Raw genomic sequence first — 24498 nt, 5'->3', positions numbered from 1 at the left:
CAGACTCGTCGACGCTGAGGAGGCTCTCTGAAAATGGTCAGAGAGATGTCCACTTTAACAAGCACATGATCAGAAGAGCCGATTGGAGCAGAAGAAGAGCAGCAGACATTTTCAGGGAAATTAGTCATAACCAAGTCCAGAAGAGAAGATTCTCCGTTGACTGAGATCCGGGTTGGGAAATTGACAGATTGTGTCAGTCCCAGTGAGTCACAGAAGTCCTTTGCTGAAGAGCCATGGCTGGTGAGAGAGGTACCCACCCCCAGCCAACTGGCATGGTGACAGTTGAAATCACCACATATGAGGAAGAGAGAGTTGGGATGGGTAGATAGAAGTTGGTCCATATTATCAGACAGCGAGATGTAGATGGAGTCATCACTGTTTGGTGGACGGTACAACACGCATATGAACAAAAGGTGGGAGCGAAGGGGAAGCCGTAGCCAAAGGTATTCCTGGGGGTGAGGTGGAGAGAGGGCAGTGCAGGGCGAGTGAGGAAGAGAGTTTTTTTATAAAGATAGCAACCCCACCTCCAGAACGAGGCTCAGGTCTATCATACCGGAGGAGGCAGCAACCTGGGAGAGATACCAAGGAATCAGAGACATCATGAAGGAGGAAGGTTTCTGTTAAGCAGATCACGTCTGGTTTGTCAGAAGCAACCTGTATGGAGAGATCAGTTAAGTTTGAGCGAAGGCCCCGGATGTTTGAGGTCCATACTGTTAAGGAAGAGGAAGGGGGAGCATCGGATACAGAACGGGGGGGGAGCGGTAGGGCAGGATGTGGAAGAGGAGGAAGAGTTAGGGAGAGTTGTTGCAGGTGTGTCGGAGATTACAGAATAGGTTGGAGAAAGGGAAGAATGGGGCGGACAAAAGGTTTGATGGTGTTTGGGTGAGGCACAGTGAGGTGTTATTTGAGGAGGGAGAAGAGTGAGGCAGAAGGTTGAGGAAGAAGAAGGTGAAAGTTGGAAGGGGGAAGAAGCGGGGAGGATGCTTTGAGGAGGAGGGGTGAGAGGGGAGTCTAGGAGGGGAGGAATGAGGGAGAGTCTCGGAGGGGAGGGGTGTGGGGGGAGTTTAGGAGGGAAGGGGCAGGGGGGGAGATTTGAAAGGGATGGGTGTTTGGGAAGATTTGGGGGGGAGGGGCAAGGGGGAAGATTTGACAGAGATGGGTGATGGGGAAGATTTGGAGGGGAGGGGTGAGATTGGATTTTGAAAAGTGTACGATTTATGGGAAACGAACATTTATTGCAAAATGAGTTTCTTGAGACATTCGAGTCAAAAATACGTTTGAGGACGCTGAAGGATGGGTGGAGTTCTGGAGAGTTTAGGGAATGAATGCAAGATGCACTGTAAGAGATGGAATTTTTTTTTTGAATGAATAGAATTGGTGAGCAAGTCGAAAGCATCCTTTTATAGAAGAAGTAGAAAAAAGTGTTATAGAATATGACATAATAATAAAGTTCTTCAGGGGACAGATGAAACATGTATTAACAACTTGATCACGTGATCTCGAACAACGTGGTCGAAGAACGAAAGAACAAATAACGAAGAACGAAAGAGCAAAAGAACGAAGAACGAAAGAACAATTGACAGGGTTGACAGAGGGTTGACAAAGAACAAAGGGTTGACAGAAACATCTCCACCTTGTCAGGAGGAAAGGACACAGAGTCCAGGAGCAGCTGGGTATGACTGGGTATGGTGGGTCCAGAGAGGGGTAGGTTTGGGACACAAGATTTAGAGGCAAACACAGAGTTGAGGCATTCAGCTTTTTCACGTGCTGAGTCAGCTGTGTAGCTGTTTGAGGTAAGGGAGGGGATGGAGGGGGAACAAACACCAGAAACATATTTGACCAGACGCCACCAGGATTTGGAAGAGGGAGACAGCTTTGAGAGTTCGGTCTTGAGAGTGGAGAGATATTGTTTCCTGGCTCTCCTGAGGGTGGACACACACTTGTTTCAGGCTTTGTGAAAGGAAATGAGATTTCCTGCCGTTGGATTTGCTTTCCAGGAGGCAAAGGCAAGTTGTTTCTGGGCAACTGCCTCACCACAAGAATCCGTGTACCATGGACGAGAGGAAGGGTATGACAACTAAAGCCGGGATGGGATGAATCTGTGCATGAGAGAGAGAGCATTTACTTTGGAAGAATTCCCAGGATGACGATGTCAGAGACGGTAGAGATGGGAGACCAGTCCAGATGATTGATAGCTGCTTGAAGACCGTGCCAGTTGGCCTGAGTGAAATGGCAGAATCGTCGACGCTGAGGAGGCTCTCTGAGAATGGTCAGAGAGATGTCCACTTTAACAAGCAAATGATCAGAAGAACCGATTGGAGCAGAAGAGCAGCAGACATTTGCAGGGAAGTTAGTCATAACCAAGTCCAGAAGAGAACATGCTCCCTTGACTGAGATCCGGGTCGGGACAGATTGTGATTGTGTCAGTCCCAGTGAGTCGCAGAAGTCATTTGCTGAGGGGCCATGGCTGGTGAGAGAGGTACCCACCCCCAGCCAACTGGCATGATGACAATTGAAATCACCACATATGAGGAAGAGAGAGTTGGGATGAGTGGATAGAAGTTGGTCCATGTTGTCAGACAGGGAGATGTAGATGGAGTCATCACTGTTTGGTGGACGGTACAACACGCATATGAACAAAAGGTGGGAGCGAAGGGGAAGCCGTAGCCAAAGGTATTCCTGGGGGTGAGGTGGAGAGAGGGCAGTGCAGGGCGAGTGAGGAAGAGAGTTTTTTTATAAAGATAGCAACCCCACCTCCAGAACGAGGCTCAGGTCTATCATACCGGAGGAGGCAGCAACCTGGGAGAGATACCAAGGAATCAGAGACATCATGAAGGAGGAAGGTTTCTGTTAAGCAGATCACGTCTGGTTTGTCAGAAGCAACCTGTATGGAGAGATCAGTTAAGTTTGAGCGAAGGCCCCGGATGTTTGAGGTCCATACTGTTAAGGAAGAGGAAGGGGGAGCATCGGATACAGAACGGGGGGGGAGCGGTAGGGCAGGATGTGGAAGAGGAGGAAGAGTTAGGGAGAGTTGTTGCAGGTGTGTCGGAGATTACAGAATAGGTTGGAGAAAGGGAAGAATGGGGCGGACAAAAGGTTTGATGGTGTTTGGGTGAGGCACAGTGAGGTGTTATTTGAGGAGGGAGAAGAGTGAGGCAGAAGGTTGAGGAAGAAGAAGGTGAAAGTTGGAAGGGGGAAGAAGCGGGGAGGATGCTTTGAGGAGGAGGGGTGAGAGGGGAGTCTAGGAGGGGAGGAATGAGGGAGAGTCTCGGAGGGGAGGGGTGTGGGGGGAGTTTAGGAGGGAAGGGGCAGGGGGGGAGATTTGAAAGGGATGGGTGTTTGGGAAGATTTGGGGGGGAGGGGCAAGGGGGAAGATTTGACAGAGATGGGTGATGGGGAAGATTTGGAGGGGAGGGGTGAGATTGGATTTTGAAAAGTGTACGATTTATGGGAAACGAACATTTATTGCAAAATGAGTTTCTTGAGACATTCGAGTCAAAAATACGTTTGAGGACGCTGAAGGATGGGTGGAGTTCTGGAGAGTTTAGGGAATGAATGCAAGATGCACTGTAAGAGATGGAATTTTTTTTTTGAATGAATAGAATTGGTGAGCAAGTCGAAAGCATCCTTTTATAGAAGAAGTAGAAAAAAGTGTTATAGAATATGACATAATAATAAAGTTCTTCAGGGGACAGATGAAACATGTATTAACAACTTGATCACGTGATCTCGAACAACGTGGTCGAAGAACGAAAGAACAAATAACGAAGAACGAAAGAGCAAAAGAACGAAGAACGAAAGAACAATTGACAGGGTTGACAGAGGGTTGACAAAGAACAAAGGGTTGACAGAAACATCTCCACCTTGTCAGGAGGAAAGGACACAGAGTCCAGGAGCAGCTGGGTATGACTGGGTATGGTGGGTCCAGAGAGGGGTAGGTTTGGGACACAAGATTTAGAGGCAAACACAGAGTTGAGGCATTCAGCTTTTTCACGTGCTGAGTCAGCTGTGTAGCTGTTTGAGGTAAGGGAGGGGATGGAGGGGGAACAAACACCAGAAACATATTTGACCAGACGCCACCAGGATTTGGAAGAGGGAGACAGCTTTGAGAGTTCGGTCTTGAGAGTGGAGAGATATTGTTTCCTGGCTCTCCTGAGGGTGGACACACACTTGTTTCAGGCTTTGTGAAAGGAAATGAGATTTCCTGCCGTTGGATTTGCTTTCCAGGAGGCAAAGGCAAGTTGTTTCTGGGCAACTGCCTCACCACAAGAATCCGTGTACCATGGACGAGAGGAAGGGTATGACAACTAAAGCCGGGATGGGATGAATCTGTGCATGAGAGAGAGAGCATTTACTTTGGAAGAATTCCCAGGATGACGATGTCAGAGACGGTAGAGATGGGAGACCAGTCCAGATGATTGATAGCTGCTTGAAGACCGTGCCAGTTGGCCTGAGTGAAATGGCAGAATCGTCGACGCTGAGGAGGCTCTCTGAGAATGGTCAGAGAGATGTCCACTTTAACAAGCAAATGATCAGAAGAACCGATTGGAGCAGAAGAGCAGCAGACATTTGCAGGGAAGTTAGTCATAACCAAGTCCAGAAGAGAACATGCTCCCTTGACTGAGATCCGGGTCGGGACAGATTGTGATTGTGTCAGTCCCAGTGAGTCGCAGAAGTCATTTGCTGAGGGGCCATGGCTGGTGAGAGAGGTACCCACCCCCAGCCAACTGGCATGATGACAATTGAAATCACCACATATGAGGAAGAGAGAGTTGGGATGAGTGGATAGAAGTTGGTCCATGTTGTCAGACAGGGAGATGTAGATGGAGTCATCACTGTTTGGTGGACGGTACAACACGCATATGAACAAAAGGTGGGAGCGAAGGGGAAGCCGTAGCCAAAGGTATTCCTGGGGGTGAGGTGGAGAGAGGGCAGTGCAGGGCGAGTGAGGAAGAGAGTTTTTTTATAAAGATAGCAACCCCACCTCCAGAACGAGGCTCAGGTCTATCATACCGGAGGAGGCAGCAACCTGGGAGAGATACCAAGGAATCAGAGACATCATGAAGGAGGAAGGTTTCTGTTAAGCAGATCACGTCTGGTTTGTCAGAAGCAACCTGTATGGAGAGATCAGTCAAGTTTGAGTGAAGGCCCCGGATGTTTGAGGTCCATACCGTTAATGAAGAGGAAGGTGTTAATCTTTCACTAGGATACAGAACTGCGGAGGGGGGAGGGGTAGGGTATGATGTGGAAGAGGTGGAAGAGGTAGGGAGAGCTGTGGAAAGTGTGTCAGAGATTTCAGAATAGCTCGGAGAAAGGGAAGGATGGGGGACAAAAGGTTTGATGGTGATTGGGTGAGGCACAGTGAGGTGTTATTTGGGGGGGGGGGGGGGGGGTGCAGAGCGAGGAAGAAAGTTGGGGGAGATGGAGGTGAGAGTTGGAAGGGGGAGGATGCTTTGAGGAGGAGGGGTGAGATGGGGGAAATGGAGAAAAAAATTAGGGTGGGGAGATTTGAAGGGGAGGGGTTAAGGGGGAGATTTGGAGGGAAGGCTAGGGGGGAGTTTAGGAGGGAACGGGCAAGGGGGAGTCTCGGAGGGGAGGAGTGAGGGGGGGAGTCTAGGAGGGGAGGAGTGAGGGGGGAGTTTAGGAGGGAAGGGGCAAGGGGGAAGATTTGAAAGGGATGGGTGATATGGAAGATTTGGAGGGGAGGGGTGAGTTTGGATTTTAGAAAGTGTTGTACGATTAATGGGAAACAAACATTTATTGAAAAATGAGTTTCTTGTGACCTTCGAGTCAGAGATATGTTTGAGGATGCTGGAGGGGGGGGGGGGGGGGGGGTTGGAGTGCTGGTGAGTTCGGGAATGTAGGAAGGAGGAACTGTCAGAGATGGAATTTTTTTTTGGAATGAATAGATTTGGTGAGCAAGTCAAAAGCAACCTTTTAAAGAAGAAGAAGAAGAAGAAAAAAGTGTTATAATATATGACAGAATACAGCACTTCAGGGGAAAGTTTAAACATTTTTAAATTGAATAGTGAAAACTATCTGGGGAAATGAGGGTGAAATACGTGGTCGAAGAACGAACGGAAAGAACAAGAACGAACGAAAAGAACAAATGTTTTTGTTTTATGTTAAGATTTTAGACAAGGAAATGTGGGTTGAAAAGACTGGGAAAAACTGAGAGAACGAAAGTAAATGGACCACAATCGACCGCTGAGAGAAAACAAAGCCTCAAGGTAGGAAGCTTAAAGAACTAGGCCGCAAATAACTTGGCAATAACTACTCGACTATTTTATGCAGGTATGAAAGATTAACACCGAGAATCTTCCGAGGGACATACGATAGGTCCACACACCGAAATATGATTACAGTTTCGACAAAAATACAATTGCGAACAATGACTTAACTTCGATAGCATGCAGAACGTGGACAGCTTCGAAAAACCTTCTTAATTGCGTTGAGACTGCTGAGACTCCTCAGACCTTTGATGACCCTTTAAGACCCCTGAAAACCCCAAATACCCTTCATGGCCCTGATGCTCAAAAAGGCCCAAAACACCCCGAAGACCCAAAACACCCCAAAGACCCCTTCGACCCAAAATACCCTTAAATAACCAACACCCAAAAGACTCATAAAGACCCAGAGGAAACAAAAGACCCTTAAGACACGGAAGACCCTGAAGACCCAAAACACCTCAAAGACCCAAAATACCCTTAAATGCCCAGAGGATCCAAAAGACCCCAAAGACCCAAATGGCCCTGAAGACCCAAAACACCATGAAGACCCAAAAGACACCGAAATGGTCAAAGATGCCTACCCCTCTGAAACGGCGCGCGATGCGCGCCGATTCATGCTGATATAATAAATTGGTCGATGCATTCTCAAATGTTTGTTCCCATTCCCATTTTAGAGTGACGTGATTTTTTGGATCTTTGACGTGCACCAGAAGCATGATGCCGGCTTAATGTCCATCCAAGGGATGGCACACAGACTAATGAATCACCCTGTCTTTAAAACACTAGAATGGCAGTTTATAGCTGGGTCAGAATTCAAACCCAAGATAGACAATTCAAAGACGAGTGTGCATACCTCAGGGCCATCCTGCCAGCCCATACACAGAACTGATTGGGGCTCTTATGATTTACATCTTCTGGTGACTAAGTATTTTAGAATTTATTGCAGTGAACATAAATTGAATTTCCAATGTTTTAAACAAGGTTCAAACAAATAAGTAAAATATTGTCACGCAACTCCGATTAACACCAGAGTTGCGGATGCCGATTACGAAGGCTTTAACTCCCGAGGCGGAAGCTCAATAGCGGATTCCAAAATCGAAGCGCGCGGAATGGAGGGAAACGGCGAGAGCCCCGCAGCCTTATCTATTAAAACCAAACACCCGGTAAACTGCGTTCACATATATGTACAAAAATAATATAAGGATTTATTCGAACGAAAAAGGCAGGACAGTGAAATGCGCGCCGATAATAAATATCCTAATCGGGATCCCGCACACCAGACTTCACATACGCCACACAGGAAGATGAATAACCAAAAGAAAAACGTTCGTTATGTAATGTAAATGTAATGTAGTGTGCAGTCTTATCTGTCCGTAGTCTTGCAGTGTAACACGGCCCCGCTCGGCCCCGCTCCAAGCCTCTCGCCGCTCACGAAGTCCGTGCACCAAGCACCACACGTCCAACGCACCAAAAGCACCACGCGTCCAACGCAGGCCAGCGAGCTCCACACGAGGTCAATCTCCAACACGAGCACAAACTCAGAACCAAGAAGAATGGCAAAAAGGGGAGAGGGTGCAAGTGCAACTGCACGCTATGAGCCAAGTCCAAGTCCGAGCACCGCTCCAAGCCAAGCCCGACTTCCTCCTCCAAGCCAAGCCCGAGTTCGCTTTATAACCTTGCCGCGGTGACGTCAGCCTTGGCGCGCCACCCAATCGGTGCCCTCCACCGACTCGTTGGCTGGAGGTTCATGCCAACCCATCACTCGTTACCTGTAGCATGGTCATAGCGCGTGCTATTCGAGGTGGATAGGCCTGCCGGAGGTGTAGGTGGCGGCGGCCATCATCGACAGTGTCCTGGCCTGGTTTCCTGTCCGTTTTCTTCCAAAGTCACTGTCAGGGAAGGGAATTATTTAATGTTGCGCTAGGGACCTAACTAAGTGTCTACAGGTGTGCATTGCCATAAGGGACAAAGGTTTGATGACCAGGTTGGACTCACAGGGGCGTTATCTTTAATCCCTAACTACTTAACACTCGAACATCATGGTATGTTCACAAGCAGATATCTTAACCCGACAAATCGCCTAAACATGGACTTATTACAGGAAGTGTTCCTTATCGCGACATCTCGAAGCATGTTACATACTCAGATGTACCCTGCTCTACATTTTGCTCTACCCCCAGACATAACAATATCTTTAATGGTATTTGATCTGCCGTGAATGAGAGATTGGTTGATATTTATTTCCATACAATAAACAATTGATATGGTACAATACTCAAAATGACGCTGAAAATCAGGTTTAAGAATAATGGCGTTTTAAATACGAACAAAATGCATTTGCTCATTGTACAAGATGTTAATTTGCTCATTATTCAAGAGGATATAAAAGAATTCAAAAAGTAAGGGGAAAAAAAATATTCAACCCAAACTGGATTCTAACCCACAATCCCCAGCTCCAGAGTCTGGTGTGTGTGTGTGTGTGTGTGTGTGTGTGTGTGTGTGTGTGTGTGTGTGTGTGTGTGTGTGTGTGTGTGTGTGTGTGTGTGTGTGTGTGTGTGTGTGTGTGTGTGTGTGTGTGTGTGTGTGTGTGTGTGTGTGTGTGTGTGTGTGTGTGTGTGTGTGTGTGTGTGTGTACGTACAGTCACGTGAAAAAGTAATACACCCCATGTAAAATTTTGAGTTTTTGAACATATTTCAACAATATTGATAGATAAAGGTGATATAAATTAATAAATATCATGAAACATTTACATTTTGTAGTCCATTGTATAATTTAAATAAACATAAATGCAAATTTCGCATGTGGAAAAAGTAAGTACACCCTTGGCTCTTATAGGTGGTATTGCCCCCTTTGGCAGAAACAACCTCAAGTAGGCGTTTCTTATAACTGTCTACCAGTCTCTGACATCGACTGGGAGAAATTTTTGCCCACTCCTCCATGCAGAATTCTTTCAGCTGTGCGATGTTTGAGGGGTTTCTTGCATGCACAGCTCGTTTCAAATCCCCCCACAACATCTCGATGGGATTTAGATCTGGGCTTTGACTTGGCCATTCCAGAACCCTCCATTTCTTTCTTTTCAGCCATTCCTTGGTGGATTTACTGGTATGTTTAGGGTCATTGTCATCTTGCAAGGTCCACCTTCGGTTGAGCTTCAACCTTCTGACAGATGGCCTCATATTATCCTCAAGCACCCTCTGGTACAATGAAGAATTCATAGTGGATTCTATGATGGTGAGTTGCCCAGGCCCTGATGCACTGATGCAGCAAAGCTGCCCCAAACCATAATATTTCCACCACCATGCTTTACAGTTGGTATCAGGTTCTTGTGGTCAAATGCTGTCTTTGGTTTTCGCCAAACATGTCTTCTGGTACTGTGGCCAAATAGCTCTACCTTTGACTCATCTGCCCAGAGCACATTGTTCCAGAAGTGCTGGTCTTTGCCGAGGTGTTCATTGGCAAACTTTAGTCTTGCCCTGATGTTCTTTCTGGACAGCAAAGATTTCCTCCTGGCATACCTCCCATGTAGATCAAATTTGTGCAGCCTCTTTCTAATGGTAGACTTGTACACTTTGACATCAGCAGTGGCAAGAGCTACCAGTAGGTCCCGTGATGACATTCTGGGGTTCTTAGAGACTTCTTTCAGCATCTTGCGGTCTGCTCTCGGGCTAAACTTGCTGGGGTGGCCTGGCCTGAACAGGTTGGCAGTTGTATGGAATCTTCTCCACTTGTAGATTATCTTCTGGACAGTCGAATGTTTGATTTCAAATTGTTTGGAGATCTTTTTAAATCCCTTCCCAGACTCGTCGGCATCTATAACCTTCTTTCTGAAGGCCTCAGAGAGCTCTTTTGATCTAGGCATGGTGACGCCGCACACTTCAACAACAAAGAGCAAACCAAACTAAATGTCTGAGGTTTAAATAAGACACGTTCCTCCAAGATCCTCTCCAACGATGTTCTAATCATTTGCACCTGAGCTGGTGCACCTGATTCTAATTTTAGTTATTTGAAGTAGTGATAAATGTAGGGGTGTACTTACTTTTTCTACATGCGAAATTTGCATTTATGTTTATTTAAATTATACAATGGACGACAAAATGTAAATGTTTCATGATATTTGTTATATTATATCACCTTTATTTATCAATATTGTTGAAATGAAGATCAAATAGCTGTATGTTGGAATTTGTTGAAAAAGTCAAAATTTTACATGGGGTGTACTTACTTTTTCACGTGACTGTATGTATGTACTGTATATATATATATATATATATATATATATATATATATATATATATATATATATATATATATATATTGTTACAGACACGACTTTGATGTTAAAGTGGGCCGAGCGGAATGGCCGTCGTGTCCGCACAAATTACCCGACTATACTCGACGTTGACGAAGTCGCGCGATGCTGGCTCAATAAGAAAAAGAAGACACCCGGCTGGATTACAATGACACAGTACGACACCAGGGGTTCAGTTCTCAAGACCTCCGGAGGAGGTTATATTAAGGCGGAAGGTTAGATTACAACTACAAGAGGGACAGCATAGAAAGACAAGCACTTAGACACAATCTTATATTATTCCCAACAGACGACAGGTAAACAGGACAACGGCTGACTCACACGGGGATTGATGCAAAGGACAGGCGGGTAGCGATGGCTCCAGGTGCACCTGGGCTCAAAGGTCAGAATCGACTCGGTCCGGTCCAGAGATGCGGGGAGGTCGCAGCGCTCGGATGGCGTCTTGTCTGCTCAAGCTGGGGGCGCATCTGACTCAGCGCTCGCAGGTGGCTTTCCTTCTCCAAGCTGGGTGCGCATCTGACTCAGCGCTCGCAGGTGGCTTTCCTTCTCCAAGCTGGGTGCGCATCTCTCGTCACATCCGGCGCGGGGCTGCGTATATCCGGCGGGGAGTGACACGCCCTCGGCTCGTTAGCTCCGCCTCGTGGAATCGGCACGTTGCTTCTCATTGGGTGCGTGCGGGGGGTTTACCAGGCTCCGCCCTTGACGAGGAGCTGACAAGGAGCCCCTTCGTGGTAACCCCGTGGAGCGCATGGTCTATGGCGCTAATCGAGCCGGTGTGAGGACGCATCCTCCCCCGCTCCGCCGCCATCTCCTCTGTTGTTGTTGTAATTGTTGGGGAAGAAGATGGAAGGAGGTATGGGAAAGGTCCTAAACTCACTACTGATGCCATATAATCACATTCTGGTGCAACGAAGAGTCATAATTAATGGAGACGAGGCCTTAACTGACATAGAATAAGAATAACTAGGAAGATGTCCGAAAGTTGTCTACATGTGGTGCGGTGGACCTGGGCACGACATTTAATGGGGGAATAAGGGGAAGGTCGGCTCTACTGATTGTTATTTACATGCAATGGGACTAGGGAATGGGGGATTGGGGAAAGTTGGGGAGTATTGGAGAAAATAGGGGAATATTTACAAGCGGATATGGAGGCCAAATTCCATATTCGCAACAATATATATATATATATAATATGACATGCTATACACAAGGGTCGGTTTCTTTTCGGCTTGTGTATCTTCTATGAGGTGAGAGGTCAGACTGATTGGCAATGATGAAAGATGACGTCGCCAGCAATGACCGATTCCACAAATTTGCTTATATTTGGAAGTAAGCTTGCTGGTCTGTCATTACATCCACCATCTTATGTTTTCATTTCTGTCTGTCTGTTTGTTTGTTTTGTGAAAAGGATATCTCAAAAAATTGTGATTCGGACGAAATGTGGTGGACAGGTTGACAAGGGTGGTTGACAAGGTTGTGCAATTGTGGTTGTGCAAATGGTTGTGCAAATTGTGCAAATGGTGGTTGTGCAAATGACACAGGGTGGTTGACAAGGACGAAATAATTCAATTTTGGTGAAGATCCAGATCTTTATACTAGACTTTTTATATTTATTCTTCACCATTGAGAGATAGGGCCAAAACTATATAGCATGATCTTTCAAAACGTTGTGGATAACTTGAAACAAAAACTAGGTGGATGAGTTGGTTAGGTGACAAGAACTACCGATTCGATTTTGGTTCAGGTCTGGATGCAGATCCTGATTATCAGTGGGATACAAAATGTAAACTGTTCAGCCTGGTGGAGGTATGCGCTCTACCGAGTACCGTTGTAGTTGAGGATCTATTATTGCACCCCTTGTGGATAGGACTGATGTTGACAGACTTCCAGGTTAATGGCAGCAGGCCAAATGATTGAACAGACTGAATCATGCAGACAGATTGAGCACAAAAGACAGAGCAGCATTTGATAACATGTGCATTGATGCCATCTCGGTCCGTCGTCGATGCAGGTTAAAGGCCAAATATAACTTTCTCTGTCATCTTGGGGGAGAAAGACAGTGCAGTCTACGGTGGTACGAGGAGGTAATGTGGTGTCACGGTGGCCAGGGTTGGGTGCAGGAGATTTTGAGACAAACACCGAGGTAGAGATATACCAATGACGAAAATATATATATGCTTGCCATGTTTAAATAACCGTTGATTGCACTATTAATCTGTGGTCTAACAGTCTTGGTTATTTACGAGCATGATGGATAAGAAACTGTTTAATACCTTCCTGTCCTGCCTTCATTTATATACTACGTCCCATTGATTTTGTCCATAATGTTCTCCTTATCCGAGTTTTACTTTGATCAAAATAGCTGAGCCAGCATGCATTTGTTGCTTGAATTGAAAATGCTTTATTTTGCCTATTTATTTATTTATTTGCCCATCCTCTGCCATCTGCACTAGAGGGCGACAAAGAGTTGTGATGCGTTTAACCAGGGCTAACTCTTCTTATCTGTCCTTGCCAGAGCCCAGTGTCGGAATGTATTTAAATCAATCCCCTTCTGGTGAAACTACCTAAATCCAGGACCACTACTCATATACACTCATTTGTTCCTCTTTTATCCCACCTTGAGATCAAACTTTCACATTCTTTTCAATCTCACACTTTTCTCCACATCAAGACAGCTATTCACAACCATCTCAGGTTATCCCCCATCCAAAACAATGATATTTTCTACCCTCATTGACCACCCACTCCCCACCCTAATCCCTCCTTCCAAATTTCCCTCCTTGGAGTTTCCCTCTGTGTCCATCTTGTCCACCCCCTGACATTCTTTCCTGCCCCCCATTCCTCCCCACACACCCATTGTTTGTCCAGGTCTGCCTCTATCTTGGCCTTCAACTCTGCTGTTGTTGTTTCCCCCCCTCTATTGCCCCTTTTGCGTGCGTCTCTACTGTACCTTTTGTGTCCTGTTGCGTCCTGGTCAGTGTACTCTTCGTGCATATGTAAAGCCTCAACTATGTATTAAAAAAGTATCATAACTTGAACCATTATCATCGATACGGGCCATTGCTGACGATATGTTTTCATTGTAAGTTCAACTTTGTAACGAAGCATAACATTTGACAACATGAATGAAATTGTTGGTTGAAGGGTGATGCTGCTCGACATTAGAGTTTGTTTCTGAGAAAACAATTTTTATTGTGAATATCATTTGTTTTATGTCATTGTGAAAGTTATTTTGATGGTGTTTTAAAGGATTGGCAGGATACCCTCGACTTGGAGCAAAGGTTCACAACTGGTGGTATATGGTTCATGGTTTTATTATCAAAACATCACAGCCATGAGGCTGTATTGTGAATGATTTACAAAGTAAAACAAATAGCACCGCAAAGCGGGCGTAACCATTCAGCCCATGCATGGTGGAAACCAATTTCAAGATGGCTGCCGTGGCGGCCATATTGAAAATCGCAGCGTGCCATTTTTGAAAGGATCCTTCCTCTACTCCCCCAACACACACTGCAAACATGGATTTTTTCAACAAGACTATGTATTGCATGCGCAGCCACTGGCTGCTTTGCACGCTAATTTCTTGCCAGGTGTTCATTACAAAAAAAAAATCCACACCTATGGAATGCACAAACTATGCAATTGCTATGATTGGGGAAACTGTTGTGACATGTGACATCAGCTGACACTCGCAGGATGAACTGCGTGGAACACGAGCACAATGGCCTTTTGGGAAGTGCTTGGCTTTTCTACTCCATTAACACCCTTCCCCTCGCCTTCTCCCACCCCCAGCAACCTCTTTCCAATTTTCCCGTTTTCCATCCTGAGAGTTTGCTTCTGTATCCATGTTGTACCAACCCATGTGTTCTTCACTAGTCCTCCTTTTTCCTCACATCCCTCATCTTTGAAGTGTCTCTATTTTGTCGCTCAACCCTGCTGTTGTGTGTTTTCCCCTCTCCATCTGCTGTTCGTTTTGTTCTGTTGCGTCCTGGATACATTATATATGTGTTCCCTCGTACGCAATTGCACGTTTACTAAGGCGTGTGCGTCTCGTGCTTCCTATCATGGAGTTGCATTCTGTAAATATAGGCAGCAGCTTGAGTTGGGAAGTATTTGATTATCTTGTTGAGCTTTCTCTGTTTTTTTTTGTTTTTTTAGCTCACCTGGAACGAAGTTCAGGGGATCTTATGCGATGGCGCGTCGTCAGTCCGTCAGTCCGTAAATATTTGAAACTTCTTCTCTGAAACCGCTGAAGGGATTGCGACCAAACTTGGCACAAATTGTATTTGTTGTGTTGTGACTAAAGTTTGTTAACGGCATTAAAAAAATTTGGGACTAAGAGGGTCTACGGGGGGTCAAAGTGGATCCAGGCTTGACCCCTCAAAATAGGTATTTGCTTTTTCCTCTGAAACTACACACACAATTTTGATGAAACTTCACCACAACCTTCATCACCCATGATGTACCAATGTTTGTTCAAGGCATGAGAAAAATTGGGGTGTGAGGAGGTATTTTGGGTTGGAGAAGGAAGGGAGGGGGGGGGGGGGGGTTGCCCCCCAAAATAGGTATTTTTTTTCTTTGTTTGTTTAAAGTCTTATGATTATGTTAGTATGATTCTACACGCTTCTCTGTATTCTAGCAACCATTGAAATTGGTTTTAAATACCTTTAGTCGGTGCAGTATGCCGTTTATTCTACCAGGTGAGCGCCAGGGGTATTGCCCCCATGTTTGATTGTGCTGGTTTTAGGACAGTTGGTGAAAGGGGCAGCCATAAATGTACAATTGGAGTTGTAAATTGGGTGCCTATTACTCTGGTTTATTTATTTATTCCATTTTCAAGTCTATCTGTCCTGATTAAATTGTAGTTGGCCTATTTGACATTCCCATGTGAGCATGGAGCAGTGCGGAATGTGAGGAACCATCGTAGAGTTCTGGAGCTGGGCGCAGGTCAAAATGTTGTCGCACAACCCTCACAACGAACAAGGTCTCACTTGCGTATTCTGTTTAGGCAAGATTCCCTGGTCATTTATCCTGTGTTAGGTCAGATAGTGGTAACTATTCTGCATGTCATTGTTTGTGATAGGGAAATGGTGTACGAGGTTTCTGATTCTGATGTACGATGCTCTGTTAAAGAGAGTTGGTTTTGCCGAAGTTTCTTGACATGGGTGATTTGCCATTGCCTTCTCTGAATGCAGTAGTTTGCGTAGAAATTTCTAATTTGGCCATGGTGCTTGTCTACTCTTCGTGAAGGGCATTGTGGGATCTTTAACGTCATTATGTGATCTTTAACGTCACACTTTAACGTCAACAATAATTGTCATTATGTTTTCGGGTTGTCTGCCCGTCCTTCCGTCCGTACGTTCTAAACCTCGTTTTTCTCAGCAACCATATGTCCGATTGAGACAAAACTTTCAGGGTAGGAGTGACACCCATGTAGAATGTTTTTACGATGATTGTGACGTCATATGTCACGTGGTATGGCAGCCATCTTGGATTAAAAGCAAATAATTAAAAATATATTTCTTGGAAACCGCTGAATGGAAAAATTTAAACTTGGCACATTGTCAAGTACTCCCAATGGGAGTTTACCAGCCAAAAATGTTTTAATCGAACTCCTTATCCTAAAAATCTGAAATTGCATGCAAATGATCTATGACCCATTTGTATTGAAATATTAAATGAATGACATCATAGGTCACATGGTTTGGCAGCCATATTGGATTGAAGGAAAATACTAGATATCTCTGAAACCGCTCACCCGATCGATGTGAAATTTTAGAAATATCATCTAACAGCATTGTTGCATATAGTTTTAAAATGATGTCATAGGTCACGTGGTTTGGCAGCCATCTTGGATAGAAAAACGAACCTTATCCGATCAACACGGAACTCCACAAACTTGATCCCCTACCCATACATATGCAGAGTGATGGCATCTACCCTTTGTGGGACTATGCGGAGGCATATTGGTGACAGTCGCATTGTTCTAGTTTAACCCTTTGAGTACGGATGACGTCCAGTGCCGCAACCCGCGAAAAAGTTTTGTGTACGGATGACGTGACTACACGTCATCGACTATACCTATAAATAGATCGTCAGTATGTGGTTGCATTCCTGTACCAAAATGCCAAATTAATCCCGTTTTATCAAATTTATCGAGGTGCGACAATTTTTTTTAAATTTGTTTAGGTTGCTGGGGATCCCGGGATTATCAAAAAAAAAATCCCGTACTCGAAGGGTTAAACTACCGACTACCGACTCCTCTCCGGCCTTGCTCCCCCAGCTCTCTCTGGGCTCTGTCCCCCAAATATTCCTACAGGTCGCACAAGATCTGCCTGCAACCCTCTTATGGTTAAACTGCCAAAATCAAGACTCTCTGCTCACCTTCACTCCTTCATTCCTCTTTTCTCCCGCCTCTGGAACAAACTCCCTCACTCTCTTCAATCCCACTCCTCCCTCCAGGTCTTTAAAACGGCTGTTCACCACCATCTCTTATCTTCCCCAATCCAAAACCTTGATCTTTTCTACCCCCGTTAATTTCACCCCAAATCCACTTTTTTGAGGTGCCGACTTCTTTCCTGGAAGTCCTTGGTGTCCTTGCGTTTTATACCTATCCTGCCTCCCCCCAGGCCCTCTCCCTCCCACACATCTCCCGATGTCCCTGCTCTCAAATGTTGTGTTTGTGTGCTTCCTCCCCTTCTCTCCCCATCTTGTCGACCGCTCCCCTTTTTATATACTTTGTTTGCTTGTTTGTTTGATTTGTTTGTTTGATAAATGTTAGCTCTTTCACGAGCCTCGACTCTGTATACAAAAAACAAAAACAAACAAAAACAAAAACCTAGCACAAAAATCACAAAAAAATCACACCTCTTCACGCTGTAGAAACCAAAGCTTTCAGGATCATTGGTATCTCCTGCGATGAGCCGATTCTGAGTACCTTTCACTCTCACCGCAGGCAGGTTGGTGGTCTTTCTACCTTCTACTGTCTCCTCTCTGGCCTAGCTCCCCCTGCTCTGTGCCCCAAATATTCCTTCAGGACCCAAATATTCCTTCTGCTATCAACCCTCTTCTGGTGAAACTGCCAAAATCAAGACTCTCTGCTCACCTTCACTCCTTCATTCCTCTTTTCTCCTGCCTCTGGAACAAACTCCCACACGCTCTTCAATCCCACTCCTCCCTCCAGGTCTTCAAAACAGCTGTTCACCACCATCTCTTATCTTCCCCAATCCAAAACCTTGATCTTTTCTACCCTCGTTAATGCACCCCAAATCCACCTCTCAATCTCTGACTTAATTCCTGAAATTCCCAGTAGAGTCCATCTTGTTTATCCCATGTAACCCACCCAAGCCCTCTCCCTTCCACAGATCTCCCGATGTCCCTGCTCTCCTACTGTTGATGTGCTTCCCTCTCTCTCCCCCCTCCTGTCCCCTGCTCCCTTTATTATACGTTTTATGTGTCTTCTGTTTATGTCTGTGTTTTATGTGTTGATCTTGCCTCGACTTTGTATGCAAAAAAATTAAAAAGTCCTCCCATGCGTCATTTTTTATGATTGCATCATTGTTAGCCACACGTTGAGCTTGTAAACTCAACTGTATGTGTCTGTATTAACCTTTCACTGATATCAGTATCTGCAGACAAAAAGTACGACAAAATTAAATGGTTACCTTTCCTATACAACCATTTGCGCTCTGTACAAGCACCGAGCGCAGTGTTGTGCGTATTGCATATTGCTGTAGCTTTATGGAGAATGTAACAGCAATTTTGAGGCATTATTGATTAATTGGCAAAGTTGCAATGTCACATAAGCACGTTAATGATTCTTGTTTGCTCTCTCGTTACGACACCCAAACCTTCCCAGGAACTCCATGTCGGAAATAACCGCATTTGTACCCTGCATAAGGAGCAGCTTGAGACCCTGACGTCTCTCAACGTGCTGGACTTGAGGGACAATCAGCTGGAGGCTCTGCCCTCTGAGATCGACTTGCTGCACAGCCTGCAGAGACTAGACCTCAGCAACAATTCACTGAGCAGGTCATCCGGGGGTAACATTTGCAGTTTGGTGCAAGTCCTGCATGTTTTCTTAGCGGGATGGGAATTGGCAAGTTGTTTGTTCCACTGATTGGTTCGTGGGCCAGAGCGTTCGTTCCACTGATCACTTTGGCTGTTGTACCATCAACTCTCTACGCTCATGGAATTGTGAGAGTAGGAGAATACTTTGGGAGTTGGAGGGTGAGCGAAATGCTTGTATGCAATGTATTGAATATAATTTGCCACACTTGATTTTATGGTTCATTTACGAAGCCACTGTGCGGTTTCATTAAATGATGGTGAGATTGCCATTGATGTCGGCGCCTAGTGTAATAAGGCAAATGTAATAATCCAAATCGTGAAATTGCAGCGCCTCGCTAGGGATGAGGATGGTGTGATATGATTAGGTCCAATAAATCACTTGATGGTAACCAGGGCAGGTAAGGAAGCACACCATATCTTCCTGATTGGGTGTGCACAACGGAGGGAGGTGGGGTCTGTCTGCACTTTATTTTCTTTAAATTTCAAAATGAGTATTGTCACATTTTAAGTATTATCGTACAGATGTGATATGTATGGATTAGGAAGGAGGTGATGATGAGGGGAACTGATAGAGATGTTTAAGATGATGAAGAGTCACACAAAATAAGTGCAGATGAATTTTTCAGCAGTGATAGAACCAGGGGACATACATAGCCTGAGAGTAATGAAGAGGAGAGTTAAGATGGTATTAACCCTTTAAGGACCAAAGGACACGTGTCCCTAAACTTGAAAGTGCTGTATCTCTGATATTTTCCCTACAATTTTATATTACTTTGTTTGTACATTGGAAAACATTGTAGCTACCACTGGGTAAGAGCTTTTGTCTTTTCCATAATTAGCTTATCGGGAATTGGAATTCCAGATAAGGTATTGTCATTGTGCACCATCCGTCCGTCAGTCTGTCGCTTATTTCGACTTTTCCGGCCAAACCATTGGGCTGATCCGGCTAAAATTTGGCAGCAAGTTTCCGCTCCTGACTGTTAATGGGTATTGCAAAACTCATTCCGGTCACATGACTGGAAGTGTGTCAAAATGGCAGAACTTACCAAATTCCTTCAAAAATATTTTTATCCAGACCCACCAGTCAGAATGCTACCAAATTTGAGATACAACATTCGGACAGGGTCCTCATGTTAAATTGCGGAGGCCATACCGGTCACATAAGCGGAGCATTTGCTCATTGTACAAGATGTTAATTTCCTCATTATTCAAGAGGATATAAAAGACTTGAAAAAGTAAGGGGGGGAAAAAAATATATATATATTCAACCTCAACTGGAATCTAACCCACAATCCCCAGCTCGAGAGTCTTAGAAAAAAAAGAAAAAAAAAGCCTGGTGTTGGCTGAGCGGTTAGGGTGCCGGCTTGGGATCCTAGGATCCTGGGTTCGAATCCCGGTCGATCGCTGAATTAACACCAGGGGGGTTGACTCAGCCTGTCATCCTTCCGAGGTCGGCAAATTGAGTACCAGCTCACTGGTAATTCTCTGTGTCGCAAGAGGCGACTAACATTGTTGGTGGCAGGAAGGGCATCCGGCCATAAAACATTGCTTCAAAAAGGGGACCACGGTGCCCGAAAAAGGCCAACCCCTGCTCTGCGGGGAAAAATGGCCTCTAAAGGTTTTTTGTTTTTGGGTTTTTTTTTTTTTATACCGGTCACATAAGCGGAAGTGTGTCAAAATGGCAGACTTGATAAATGCCTTTAAAAAAAAAACTTTTTCTCCAGATCCACCGGTCAGAATGCTACCAAATTGGGGATACAACATTAGTCCAGGGTCCAGATAAGCTGCTGGTTCTATATATATATATATATAAGTCTGTAAGTAAGTAAGTCATATATATATATATATATATATATATATATATATATATATATATATATATATATATATATATATATATAATTATATATATATAATTATATATATATATTGTTGTGGATATGAGGATTGTGTTTTTATTATTGTGTTTTTTTTTTGTATAGTAAATTGTTGTAAAATATCGCCCTCCTTGCTCCAGTTATGTATAAAGGTCAAAGTGCGTCCCGTAACTAGTTCTTAAACACCACACGTTAGCCAATCATAGATTTCCCCCCTTGTTCAATAGTTATATCTTTATTATGTGTATTAGGGTAAGGCCTTGTCTTCCATTAAGATGACACTCCATTGCACCAAGTAAAATAAGATAGATTCCCTTTCATTCCGCATTCCCACTCCCAAAACTTCCATTGCCAAGCCTCAATTGCCAGCTACATCCCCTCCAAGCCTCCATTGCCAACTGCACTGGGCAGTTTGCCAGGTTTGCTACAGCTGTGGGTTGTTGATTTCGCCCCAAAACCACCATTGAACATGTGCTCGGGTCGGGGAAGAAAGGCGTGTCCCCACCTCGTCATAGAGGGGAGGAGTGAGTCAGCCCCACTCAACCAACCACGAACAAGGGGTTGGACTTGGAGAGGGTGTGGAGAGAAACATCAAGGAGGTTCGCGAAGGTTCAGGGGCGTGGCATATATAACCCGCAGAAGGCGCCCCCACCTCAGACGAGTCCTGGAGAAAGCACGCGACGTCCACACAGCAGCAGCAGCAGCAGCCACAGCAGCAAGAATGGCAGCTTCAGCAGCAGCAGCAGCAGCCACAGCAGCTTCAGCCACGGCAGCTTGGGGCCTTGACGGCAGTTCTTGAGCAGGGCCGCGAAGGAACGGCGGCTGCTAACCGCGCCGATCGTGCTGCAGTACCCGTGGACCTTCCTCTCCCTCCAGCCATCCACCTCCTGCCAGTCCTATCATCATTCCCCGCGTGAGTCTGTCCTTGTTTGTTCTGTCCCTGGGTTTAATTAAGACTGTAGGTAAGCTAGCGTTGCACTGTGTCTCTAATATCTTCTGTAAATTATTTTCTTATCTTTCCTTCTTCCTTGGTTACTTTTGGTTGTAAATAGTAAATAAATTATAATCGTATTCCCTACTTCTGTCTTCTTCTCCTTCACATCCGTGTCGCTTTTGTCTTTTCCATATTGAATATCTGTGGCGCGATCCGGCCAACGTTCGGGAATCGGGTTAGTCGGGGTAACTGTTCGGCCGCGGTGCCATCCGCTCGGCAAACCAACATCCTTATCCGCGGTCCGTAACTATATATATATATATATATATATATATCTATATATATATATATATATATATATATATATATATATATATATATATATATATATATATATATATCTATCTATCTATCTATACATATATATATATATATATATATATATATATATATATATATATATATATATATATATATATATATCTATCTATACATATATATATATATATATATATATATATATATATATATATATATATATATATATATATATACATACATATATAGATACATATATAGATACATACAGTCATGTGAAAAAGTAAGTACACCCCATGTAAAATTTTGACTTTTTCAACAAATTCCAACATATATATATATATATATATATACACATACATATGTATGTATATACATTTTTTGTTGTTGATTAGAAAAACTTTTATTTTTCGTCATGCATGATGCATAATCTTGAATTTCAATTCATATTTGTGATTACGATAGCCAAACTAATAATAAAATTGGACTTAATCTGAAAATTACTTTCAAAATGCTTTTGGTCCTCAAAGAGTGAATTCAAGGTTATTTCACTCAGAGTTGGTGTTGATGCTGTTTTATATACAGCCCGTGGCTGCTGGTTACCTCATTTCTGGAAGTGCGGCAGTGCCGCTGATGCATTGCCCCTGATACGAGTAAGCTATTACGCATTTTGCCGACCTTGGAAGGATGACTGGCTGAGTCAACCCACCTGGTGTTATTTCAACGGCGTGACGGGCTCAAATCCCCAAGTCTTTAATATATTAAACCAGCCACCTTAACCGTTAAACCAACGCCGGGCTTACTCGTAGAGTAGTTGATGCAAAAGGTAATGGCAGCAGAAACAATAGATAGGTTTAAACTCGAATTGGATACGTACATCAATGCATTGGGGGAAAGAAGGGCACATGGATATTGGCAGGACTTTTAGATAACTTAAGCATGGATGGGTAATAATTGTGTACCTGTGTCTCGTCAGAAAGTGAATGTACTGTCAGCGTTTGCTAATTCCTCAATCAACCCCGATCCTGATCCCTCCCTCCCCACCTCCAATACACCATTGTGATGCCCCTGTGCCCACCAATGTTCTCCTCCCGATTTGTTCCTCCTACCTCCCCTCCCACCAACCCCTTTCCACAGGGAAATCCTTTGAACTGTGTTAGCATCATAGATGAAAACTGATAGATTATAATGAGAGGATGAAGACAAAGCACATGCATGATGGGCAACATGGCCTCCTCCCATATGATAATACCTCGCGCAGTAGTTCTTTGTACTGATCGTCATTTCAATCCGTAATGTTATCGCTGTGCTCGCATTGTGAATGTGACCAAGTGCTGGTTTTGTTTCTGTTCCTGCAGCTTGCCCAGCAGCCTGGGAACACTCAACAAGCTGCATTCGCTCACTCTGCAGGGAAACCCCCTGCGTTCTGTCCGCAGGGACATCATTTCTGTAGGTGTCCTTTATCCTTGTCAATCAGTTTGGATACTGTTATTATGAATACTCTCTTAAAATTATGATTTGATTTTCAGCTCGTCCCCTGTGCAGTGGGAGATGGGGTTTTGCAATCCTGCCTGTCTGTTCAGACCATAACTCTTTAACCATTTGAGATTTTGTCATCAAATTTTTAACAAATCTTTATTATGAGAATAGAGAGAAAAGTAATTAATAATTGGGTCAAAGGGCAAAGTCCTAGTAGCTATAAATACGCCTTATTAACTCGGCCACATCACTGCTCCACGAGAAGGCCGTTTTATTTATTTATTTTTGAATCGCATTGTGGACAAGTTCCAGGAATGTGGAAAGTGCTATAACATTGAGAGCCCTGTAAACTGTATTTCTTGACAGGCAAAACGATCAAAATTGTTCAGGGCTTCTTCGGTAAATGTAGAATAATAATGGTATGATAATGATAGTCCCTGGTGTTGGGCTAGCGGCTAGGGTGCCGGCTTAGGATCCTAGGATCCTGGGTTCGAATCCCGGTCGATCGCTGAATTAACACCAGGGGGGTTGACTCAGCCTGTCATCCTTCCGAGGTCGGCAAATTGAGTACCAGTTCACTGGTAATTCCCTGTTTGTTGTTAAAGGTGGCAAAAAGGGTTGGCGTCAGGAAGGGCATCCGGCCGTAAAACATTGCTTCAAAAAGGGGACCAAAAAACAACAACCACGGTTCCCGAAAAAGGCCAACTCCCACTTTGCAGGGAAAATGGCCTCTAAACGTGGTTATTTTTTTATATTATAATGATAATGATGATGCCTGGCATTGGCTTAGCGGTTAGGGTGCCGGCTTGGGATCCGAGGATACTGGGTTCGAATCCCGGTCGATCGCTGAATTAACGCCAGGGGGGTTGACTCAGCCTGTCATCCTTCCGAGGTCGGCAAATTTGAGTACCAGCTTGCTGGGATGAATGATCACGGTGTGTACCCCGATTTAGAATAGGTACACCGTATCCCTGCACATCGTAAGAGCGTGACCAAGGGTTGGCGTCAGGAAGGGCATCCGGCCATAAAAACATTGCCTCAAACAGGGAACCATGATTGTCATGGGGCCCGCAACGCTAACCCCTGCTCGAGCGGGGAAAAATGGCCTTAAAACGATCATTCATTCATTCATTCAATGACGATGATGATGATTATCTATATGTAATGGAGCAAATTTATGTATGTATGTATGTTCATCCACTCGATACCCATAGGTTGGACAGCTGGTGTGACGCCACCCACAATTGTAACCTGAAAAAATAGAAAACGATACGTCCGCC

At 44.6% G+C, this 24498-nt stretch overlaps 1 protein-coding gene across 1 annotated transcript in view; it reads left to right on the top strand.

Moving 5' to 3' along the window:
• The window catches only part of LRRC40 (leucine rich repeat containing 40), a 103027-nt gene that overhangs the window by 49747 nt on the left and 28782 nt on the right, over positions 1-24498 (top strand). The window contains exons 7-8 of the mRNA XM_068118284.2: positions 18399-18571; positions 23098-23188. Coding sequence (XP_067974385.1) covers positions 18399-18571; positions 23098-23188 — 264 coding nt within the window. The remainder of the gene's footprint in view (positions 1-18398; positions 18572-23097; positions 23189-24498) is intronic.

Source organism: Myxine glutinosa, chromosome 1, assembly GCF_964187855.1.
Source record: "Myxine glutinosa chromosome 1, kmMyxGlut1.1, whole genome shotgun sequence".
NCBI classification, from domain to species: domain Eukaryota; kingdom Metazoa; phylum Chordata; class Myxini; order Myxiniformes; family Myxinidae; genus Myxine; species Myxine glutinosa.
This window is presented reverse-complemented; position numbering and strand designations above follow the sequence as displayed.